Genomic DNA, 10,564 nt, shown 5'->3' with positions numbered 1-10,564 from the left:
AATTTTTAAAAACAAAGTTTTGCTGTCCCTGTTTGAACATGAATAGTTCCTTTCTAGAGCATTTATAGCCCGCCATACAATGTCCATAGCCAGATGTGGCCCTGAGACCAAAGAGTTTGCCCACCTCTGCTCTATTGCATCTCTAACCTTTCTTCCAAGCTTATATCCTTTATGTTTTTTCTCCTACCACCTCTTCAGCGGAAGCAGGTAAGTTGTGGTGCAGACTGACAGTGCTATAGCTGCCCCCTGATGGGCGCTAACTTTACACCATCGCTGCCGCTGAGCGGTTCAAACTCGCGAGAGCTGTGGTCCCGCGCTGCCAGTTGGCGGCAAATCGAGCTTTGGAGCTGTCACTATGGCGACCGGGAAGGAGCTGAGGAGCAGAAACCTTCCCTGGTAAGAGCAGCGGGAAGAAGGAGAGCGAACGAGGCCTTCACGGTAGACGGAGGCGAGGGACTTTTTTGTTGTTGCATTGCACGGGAGTTCCGTAAGCCGCTGTGTCCCGTTCCCCCACTGGCTGTTGGGCCCGGCGCGAGCGAACTGCAGATTTGAAATAAAACGGAAAGTCCGCGCGCCCGCTGCACAGCTCTCTGACTGACTGATTGATGGACGGCAGTGGAGCTGGGTCAGCGAGGGTGAGCGTTGCAGCTGCCCGGCAGCAATGTGCATGCGGCCTGGGGGCAGCGCCTCTAGCAGCTTGCTGCCAGCCACGGGGCCTGCTGCTCTGTAAGATTTGCAGACTTCAGATAGCCGCGGCTGACTGGGGTCTTTGTAGCTGGTCATTGCAATCCCTTGATACACACAGCACATTCAGGTTGCCTATTTGGTTCATCTGCCAAACTTGTTCACCTGGCAAGTTTTTGATGTTTTGGTGCTGCTCATTCTGAAGTCCACCTCCAAACGCGATTTGTGGCGGGTCACGATCTGAAACGTTAACTCTGTTTCTCTCTCCACAGATGCTGCCTAACCTGCTGAGTATTTCTAGCATTCTCTGTTTTTGTTTCCGATTTCCAGCATCTGCAGTATTTTGCTTTTGGCCAAACACAGTTTGCCCAGCTGACTAGGGTGGCACTTTTTGCCCAATAATGGGAGGTAGGTGGTGGGGGTTGTAGGTGGACACTGAGGACTCATATCCAGTGCTGGCTGCTGGTACTCCACCGTGGGATACACGCACCGTTACACTTCAACAAAAGTCCAGTTGTCAACTCTACTAAGATATGGGCTGGATTTTCAAATGCCGGCGGGGTTGGGACTGGGTGCGATTGCGAATTGAAAATCGCGGTCGCATTGGTCGTTTCTGGAACTCTCACCTCAAAGACAATGTAATTTTCAGTGTGAGGGTTGGGAGAGGGAATGAGGAAGCTGCCCACCTCTAATTAAGGGCCCATTAGGCTCATGGAGGAGCTCCTTAAGGCGCTGGGGGATTTTCAATTTTCAATTTGGGTTGTGGCAAACCTGACTAGTTTGGTGCATGATAGTACACGGCTGTTGGACTCTCAGTGGGCAGAGAGAAAACTTTATTGTTGGAAGATGAAATGTTTTGGGCCCACTGGGCCAAGCGCAGGACTTTTTTTTATTTTGGAAGCTCTGTCTCACCTCCTTATTCTGCCTACTCTCTTTGGCAATGGTCTAATCGTGCTCCTATTTCCTATTTTCCTATGTTTGGCAAGGCAGTGACAGGCCCCATCCTGGCTGCCGCCTGCCTTTGTCACTCACGCTCTGCAGGCAGCTCCCACCTCCTACAGACACCGCGAATTGGGCACCAAGCTTAGCTTCTGCCCAATTGGGGTATTAGCAGTTAAAGGTTGTGTCGCATTAGCAACGCAGCTGAGATCCGGGGTCGGGCCCCGGAAATCATTTGGGCATCAAGTTCTTGACCATGTTTTGAAAATTCAGCCCGATATATCTGAAAGCCACTGTGAGATAAAACTAAACTGCAGCACAAAGGAGGAGGCATTCGGCCCAGTGGGCTTGTGCTGATGCCAACTTTTTCCTTTTTTTTTCTAAAAAAAGTTACCGTGTGGAAAGATTTCCTCATATTGCACTTTTGTTCTTATAGATATTATCCTGAGTTTATCACGCCGTGGAACCAACATTTCACTAGTTACACTCTCAAAACCTTTCAGAATTTTGAAAATCTCCATTTTGTCCCACTTAACTTCTCTGTTCCAATGAAAAAAGCTCCAAATTGTTTTGGGTCTTGCTTTAAAATGACAAGCTCTGAGTCATGACATTATTTGAGTAAATCTTCACTGCACCCTTTTCAGTGGCTTGAATGTTCTTCATTTAATGGAGTGCCCAGAACTGCAGGCAATACTCCAGCTATAGCCCAGCCAATGTTTTGTATAAAATTAACATCACATCCCGTACTTGCAGTCAATGACCTTGTATATAAAACAGAATCCCATTTAGCTTTTTCAGTAAGCCTCCAAGAGGAAAACAAGATAAAATGTCTGGCCTGGCTGTTGTAAATGTTCTCAAAACATTTTTACTCGGCACAGCTCATGTATGAAATATATTTGATGTATTTTGTTTTAGGATTTCTGTTTTATATGGGTTATATTTATAGTATGTTACAACTCGGTGAGAAAGGTGTCTGGGGTCTTTTACTGTCTTCACCTGGTCTTATTGTGACCAGGTTTGATTTTTAAACAGTGTTTTGAGCTCCCCCATGGTGAATCCTTGTTCACTATTTTCCAATTATAAGGCAAAGAAATGAGCACAACCAGGTTTTCTCAGGTTTAAAGAAGAAAAGTGATATTTATCAAACTTAGTTAAACTCTAATTCAGTTAACGCCTACGGATGGACGACGTGCCCACGCTACCGTGCACATGCGATGCACACATGAAAATAGGGACAGAAAAGAACAAAAGAAAAATAGAGAGGTTTGAGGCAGTCTCTGAAGGGGGTTTCTTATTACTTTTTCTGTGTTTCCAGCTCGCCATAGAATCTTTGATTGTAGACAGCTCTTACTTTTCGTTGGGGCCCAGTATTCTTAAACCTTGTTCATGCAGGAGACTTTTCACTCTTTGAGTTCACCTGTCTGCAATTGATCTTCCGTTCTGTGAGTAAGAGATGGGAGCGACAGGAGAGAGATATTCTCAGTCCAGGAGCAAATAGCTTTCTGAGTTTCTTTCTCTCAGCATTCAAATTCAAACAGCTAGTTAATCATGTTACTGAACTGACCTGACCAGGTCCTCTGTGCATTGGAGAAGCAGGGACTGGATCCTATGTCCCAACATTGTCTGCTAGCATGCAATGTCTTTCCAGTCAGGGACTTGGCAGTTCTTTGTGATAGGCCCTCTTAGCCACAGTTTTAAGTTTTAATGTTCATGTGGCGAAACAATGTATACCTTAGTCTTGGCAGGTGGGGGCCTGCATGGCAAGTAATAACACCACACTTAACCCACTCGTAGAGTTGTATTTATGGATCAAAAAAGGAACTGCTGTAGGAGGCATTTTTAACCCACTAGTGGACTTGTGTTTGTGGATGAAGGGTATGATATGTTTGTAGTGGGCTTTTTTAATTCACTAGTGGCATTGTCCTTATGAATCAAGTGTTTGAAGTAGTTTAGGAGTTGACATCTGCACCATGTTGGGAATAGTCACTCAACATGATTTTTGGCGTGTTGGCCAGTTAGTGGCCAGAGAGCACACGCTGTCCAAGTAAGGTTGGCAGGCGGGCTCCAGAGGCTGGAGGGCCAATAGGAGGCTGTCCGGTGATGACACATCGGCAGCCCTACCACCTGAGGTGGGAGCTGCCGATACCTGCAGAGAGAGAGAGTGGACGCCTCAGAATGGAGACATCCTCTGAAGACCAGGTTAAAAAATTTGATTTAAAAACAGCCACTGCTGTCAGGCCATGATCGTGGAGCATCAACCCCTCCTCTAGACAGCCAGCAACAACAGCTGTGGCTCGACGCCCATGGGTTGGGGTGGGGAGGGTGATGGGATGGTGCCAGCAAATCAGCCAAGCGGTCAGCACTGCAAAATTCCAGGCCTGCCCGCTTCTGGTCTGGTCCCGTCCCATCGGCCTCCAAAAACCAGTCATTAATTTCTATCTTGAAATGTCTTTTAAACTGTTCTAATGTCATGGAACCTTGCATATAATGTACTTATGTGTATATCACATGCAAATAAGTGGTGGCTTTTGGATACTATACATGCCTACATCCTTGAGCCTTCAAGTCTGTCCTGATAATTTAGAATCATGTATGCCTAAAATTGATTTTATCTACTATAAAAAAAATAAAAATTTCCTTTAATCTCTGTTCTAGGGTGGAAAAGTACCGGCCCCAGACCCTGGATGATCTTATTTCCCATCAGGACATCCTTAATACAAGTGAGTTGGCGTCATCAACATAAGATAGAAGCTTCCTTTAAACTAAAGATTGAAATTGCCCATTATGTTTCTGTCAAAGGCAGAAAGAAGAAAATTTCCTGCAACAGTACATATTTATTTGATTGGGGTATTACATGACTGTAGGTCTGTGTAAGGCTCAAAATAAAATGGCAGTTGGCAATGATGATTTTGTAGGTTTATATTTAAGAAGTTGATGTAAAGATCAATTTGATCATCTGAAGCCAAAAATCTTGCCTGTAACAAAACTTTTGTTTCCATTCATTAGGCAGCATTTAGCTGCAGCTGGGCAAGTGATGAGGCTTCTAGTGTACTATAAACTTTAACGATAACTATGGCGTTGCTTATGGAAGCATTGTTTATAATCACAAGAATGCTAACTGTAAAGTGGAGCTGTGTTTAACTTTGCCCATCACTTTTCAAGACCACAAAGTCTGAAAAGTCTACCTCAGCTTACCCTGGAAGGGTAATGTATCCCAAAAATTTGAGCAACAATAGCAATAGGCGTGGTGTTCGCCACTAACAAGATGCTGCCATCAAGCCAAAAAGATGTTCTGCCTATCGCACAAATGAGTAATATGATATATGAATTTCAATACCAGTGTGATGCATTTGCACATACTGGAAGCTACATATATTAATACACAGGGCCTTGTTGTTTGCAGTCAGAAAGAACATGTACACACATTGTGCCTGTTTCAGCTAAACAAAATAAGTGACAGCCATTCAGTGGTTCATTTCTCAGGGCAAGCTGCCTGGTTTAACTTTCAAACAAAGCTTGGCAGTTAACTGTCAGTCACCATAAACCGGTGCATTCTCCATGGCAACGCCTCCACTGATCAGAGTCCACTTGCCAACCAATTAGCACTCTCTTCTCATATAGTGTAAATTTGTTGCTTTCCCTTACATTGGTATTCTTGCGATTTATCCTGATGGGTGCAAGGTGAAAAGCTTCGACAAAATGTCACTGTTTTCAGCAATAACATTTAAGTAACAATTTGAATATTGTGGCAAAGTCTAATTTAATTGTACTTCTGTATTGGGGGTAATCTTAAATGTATTACAGTATGTTACCTGCAGACTTTTTCTTGTTAATTTAGCCCTTAATAGTTACTCTAAAATGTGTATATTTTCCCTGCAGAGAGTTCAGGTAGTGTAGCAATTCTACATAGTGCTTAATTAAATGTGTTGAAGATACTGCAGGTATTTATGATGCATGACTGTGCTTTACAATAACCTGGTGGCATGTGAATTCTTCTTTATAACTTCCTTACCTCAGTGAGAGACTAAAGAGGGTTATAGGGTCCGTTTTCTATAAGCTCCAATATGAAATGTAGTGCAAAATATATTGACTGCATTTGGTGTGTTTCTTGGCCACATTTGTATCTAAACAGACATTTCCTGAACATCTTTTTGCACTACTTTTAGCTGTCTGTTTACTATGGAAACCTCCAAGGAATTAAGTGTCCCCAAAAAAAAATCAACAATAAATTTTGCCTCTGATTCCATTACTCTCCTTACCACTGAAGATTGATGAGCTTCCTAGAGATAGTAATGCAATGAACTTTAAAAAAAAAAAAATCTTGCCTTGAGCTTTTGGGCATAGAATCACAGATAAAATCATTAAGACTAATAGACTTCATAATTAAACGAAAAAATTGGCCATGTAGTTGATAGTGGGTGGCGCAGTGGTTAGCACCGCAGCCTCACAGCTCCAGGGACCCGGGTTCGATTCCGGGTACTGCCTGTGTGGAGTTTGCAAGTTCTCCCTGTGTCTGCGTGGGTTTTCTCCGGGTGCTCCGGTTTCCTCCCACAAGCCAAAAGACTTGCAGGTTGATAGGTAAATTGGCCATTATAAATTGTCACTAGTATAGGTAGGTGGTAGGGAAATATAGGGACAGGTGGGGATGTTTGGTAGGAATATGGGATTAGTGTAGGATTAGTATAAATGGGTGGTTGATGTTCGGCGCAGACTCGGTGGGCCGAAGGGCCTGTTTCAGTGCTGTATCTCTAATCTAATCTAATCTAATCTGAAGAGAATAGCTGTGGACTCCAGAATGATATCAATGGTTTGGTTAAGTGGGCAGAAAAGTGGCAAATGGAATTCAATCCAGAGAAGTGTGAGGTAATGTATTTGGGGAGGACATACTAAGGGAGGGACTACACAATAAACGGGAAGATATTGAGAGGGGTAGAAGAAGTGAGAGACCTTGGAGTGCATGTCCACAGGTTTCTGAAGGTAGCAGGACAGGTAGATAGAGTGGTGAAGAAGGCGTATGGAATGCTTTTCTTTATTGGCCGATGTATAGAATACAAAAGCAGGGATGTAATGCTGGAACTGTACAAAAAGCTGGTTAGACCACAGCTAGAGTAGTTGCAGCTATGAGGAAAGATTGAATAGGCTAGGGTTGTTTTCCTTAGAATATAGGAGGCTAAGGGGTGACTTAATAGAGGAGTACAAAATTATGAGGGGCCTAGATGGAGTAGACAGGAAGGACCTGTTTCCCCTAGCAAAGAGATCAATTATCATGGGGCACAGATTTAAGGTGGTTGGTAGAAGGATTAGAGGGAACATGAGGAAAAGCTTTTTCACCCAGAAGGTGGTGGGTGTCTGGAATTCCCTGCCAGGAATGGTGGCAGAGGCAGAAACCCTCAACTCATTTAAAAGGTACCTGGACATGCACCTGAAGTGCTGTAACCTGCGAGGCTATGGACCAGGTGCTGGAAGGTGGGATTAGATGGGGAGGCTAGTTTTTTCAGCTGGCGTGGACACAATGAGCTGAATGGCCTCCTTCTGTGTCGTAATTTTTCTATGGTTCTAATATATAGCAAGGAATTGTTTCAAGACTTTGATTAGATACCATCATTGGTGACACCTCCTGGTTTTCATTGTTTTGTGTAATGTATAGGCTCGCTATTTTGAAGTTCTACTTGTACCAAAAATCACCATGTCTTTTGACACTGATCTTTGGTTTTAGGTATGAGTAGGACAATCTGATGGGATGTGAACTTGTAATTAGGGGCACAGGACTGGGTTGAGGAATAAGCCAACAGTTAGTGTGTGAATGAAAAGTCAGTGAACGTAATGTACTGCAGTCCAGTAATATATTTTAGGAAGCTGTAAAACTTGTCTGGAAAATCATTTTCATTACTACTTTTAAGGTACATATGAAGTAAAAGCAAATTTACATGGTACTCTTTGTAAAAGAATTTGCAGTATTAGAGACACACAAAACAGCTCTGGGAACATACAAACTAGGAGCAGGAGTAGGCTATTCGGCCCCTGGAGCCTGCTCCACCATTCGATAAGATCACGGCTGATCTGTTTGTGGACTCAACTCAGCTTTCCTGCCTACCCCCAATACCCTTTAACACCCTTGTTTGCCAAGAATCTGCCTTAAAAACATTCAATGACCCTGCCTCCACCACTCTCGGTGGAAGAGAGTTCCACAGACTGACAACCCTCTGAGAAAAAATTTCTCCTCGTCTCGGTCTTAAATGGGAGACCCCTTATTTTTAAACTGTGTCCCCTAGTTTTAGTCTCTCCCACAAGGGGAAACATCCTTTCAGCATCCACCCTGTCAAATCTCCTCACGACCTTGTATGTTTCAATAAGATCATCTCTCGTTCGTCTAAACCCCAATGAATACAGACTGAACCTGTCCTCATAAGGTAACCCTCTCATCCCAGCCACAGTAATGAGAATTGCAAGGCTCTAAAGATCTGTGAGGGGGGAAATATGTTCACAAGTTCATAATGAAAATCTGGAAACGAATGATTCTAGTTATGCAAGGGATAGGATTCTGTTTTTTTTTCCTGTGCTGTTTCCTACCTACCGTCTGTCCACTACAGTGACCCACTGCTGCACAAACAAAATGTCAGTTTGAAATTTGAGCTCTTTTTGACTTCCGTACTGGGCCACAAATTATCAACTTTAAAAGCCCCTGCATCAATGTGAGAACTTTCTGAAAGGTCATTAATGACATAAAGCTTAACTCTGTTGTTGGTGTCAAATCTGTTGTTGGGTGATGGTCATGTTAAACTGCTTTTCTTCTATTAGCTATCTATTTCAATCTTTTAAAAGAAATTAAAAGTCTTTAGTTCTTAAATAATAGGTCAGAAAGTAACTCATAGTATGCACATTGGATTCAGTTCAATGAGTCATTATTTCTAAAAGTATATTTTTTCCCCTTAAATGAGATGAAAAAGTGATCTATTCCAGATTAGAACACATGATTATTAGTTTCATAATTTGTGATAAAAAAAATCCTTGATCTTCAATGCATTCTACAGTTAACAGTAGCTTTATTTGTCCAAGTATGTGTGGGTTTTTTTTGCACTACACTGCACAAAATGCTTTGGAATGAATTGTTTGTGAACTCGCAGTGGTGCTGGAGAATTGATTTATAATGTTTTGAAGGACCCAACACAGCCCTGAATCTAAGCTAATGAATTAAAAGCCATCGGAATTGCTAAAGCACTTTGGACACCTAATGAGACAGCTGATAGTAGATCTTGCAGTGAAAAGGATAGCAGTAGCTTAATTTATTTTGTGCAGGTGGATTATTCTGTAAATATTGAGAGGTGGTTTTTAAGTCACAAAATCTGTAAAGAACGATTTAGGAGGTGCAATTATACCTTTTGGTGAGAAAGGTAACTATCGACCTGTGTAATAAAAGTGTACAGGAGAGGAAATTGGAGTTGGCAACCCAAACTAGCTGAGAACTTGTTTATACTGAGGGGAGTGTTTTATGCCTTGGGGATTCATTTTAAGATCCTGACTGTGGTGAGAATTCTCATTGTTGATCCAACTCTTGTTCTTGGTGAAAAAGGAGGTAGTTGAGACACTGGATGAGCTAAAAATTGATGGAGGTGGTATTGGATAGGCTAGCTGTACTTAAAGTTGATAAGTTACCAGGACTGGATCAGATGCTTCTAAGGATACCTAGGGAAGTAAGGGTGAAAATTGCTGCGCTACTGGCCATAATCTTCCAATCCTCCTTAGATACAGGTGTGGTGCCAGAAGACCGAAGAATTGCAAATGTTACACCCTTGTTCAGAAAAGGGTGTAAGGACAAGCCCAGCAACTACAGGGCAGTCAGTTTTACCTCAGTGGTGCGAAAGCTTTTAGAAACGATAATTCGGGACAAAACTAAGTCACTTGGACAAATGTGGATTAAATAAGGAAAGCCAGTACAGATTTGTGAAGGGCAGATCATGTTTAACTTAACTTGAGTTTTTGATGAGGTAACAGAGAGGGTTGATGAGGGTAATGCGGTTGATGTGGTATACATGGACTTCCAAAAGGCATTTGATAAAGTGCCACATAACAAGGCCTGTCATCAAAGTCAGAACCCATGGAATAAATGGGACAGCAGCATGAATATGAAATTGGTTGAGTGACAGGAAACAGAGAGTAGTTGTGAACAGTTGTTTATCGGACTAGAGGAAGATATGTGGTGGGGTTCCCCAGAGGGTGGTTTTGGGACCCTGCTTTTCTTGATATTGTTATGAGGATTTCCATTTATTTTGTTTTAAAACTTGAGATTCTATATTTTTAAAAACTGAAAAGGATTTCAGTGGATCTTGAGACATCTGGAAATAACTGAACTTTATGGATGTTTTGAAAGGAAGTTCAACAAAAGTTGAACTGGTAAACAAGGACTGGAAAACAGGTAATTTCAAGGAAACCAGCAATGGGTTTGACCCCAGAGCTACCCTTTGTGTGCCAAGAGGGAATTTATGACTTGGCATGTGACTTGTGTTGGGAAGGTTTTGGTTTCATTTTTGAACTGTTAAAAAGCCTTTGGACTAAAACAGGCAATTGGAATTTGATTTGGACCTGCCTGGACATCAGAGGAACCAGAAATGTATTACCTCTCTGGAAAGAATCCTTGCTGTTGAAAAGCAAAAGCTTGTATGAAGTGGTACTGTTGCCTCCTGCACTTTGGAAGAAACCCTGAATTTGCAAAAATCTTGCATCTTTAAAAAAGGACTTTTGCATCGAATGTGAGAACAGACACCTGTTGCTACACCCTGATGGAAGACCTTCGTGAAGCCTTCTACAATTGAATTTCTTTGAACGCCTACTTATCATAAACTATTCATCAACCTCGCCTGGAAAGACTCCAGCTATTTGCCAGACTAAAGAACTTACTTCCAGATTATGGCAGTCTTAACGTTTTTTTTTCTCGGTCAACTGG

The 10,564-nt window shown here is 42.5% G+C and overlaps 1 protein-coding gene across 2 annotated transcripts in view; it reads left to right on the top strand.

Annotated features, from left to right (window-relative positions):
• The first annotated feature begins 279 nt into the window (after positions 1 to 279).
• Positions 280 to 10,564, top strand: part of rfc5 (replication factor C (activator 1) 5) — a 53,424-nt gene continuing 43,139 nt past the window's right edge. Inside the window, exons 1-2 of one of the 2 annotated variants that reach the window (XM_068055176.1) lie at positions 280 to 396; positions 4,279 to 4,343. In XM_068055176.1, the coding sequence (XP_067911277.1) occupies positions 356 to 396; positions 4,279 to 4,343 (106 nt within the window). In that variant the 5' untranslated portion in view covers positions 280 to 355. Of the gene's footprint in view, positions 397 to 4,278; positions 4,344 to 10,564 lie in introns of those variants that run through there. The other variant, XM_068055177.1, reaches the window with a different exon arrangement.

Source organism: Heterodontus francisci, chromosome 23 (genome assembly GCF_036365525.1).
Source record: "Heterodontus francisci isolate sHetFra1 chromosome 23, sHetFra1.hap1, whole genome shotgun sequence".
NCBI classification, from domain to species: Eukaryota; Metazoa; Chordata; class Chondrichthyes; order Heterodontiformes; family Heterodontidae; genus Heterodontus; species Heterodontus francisci.
This window is presented reverse-complemented; position numbering and strand designations above follow the sequence as displayed.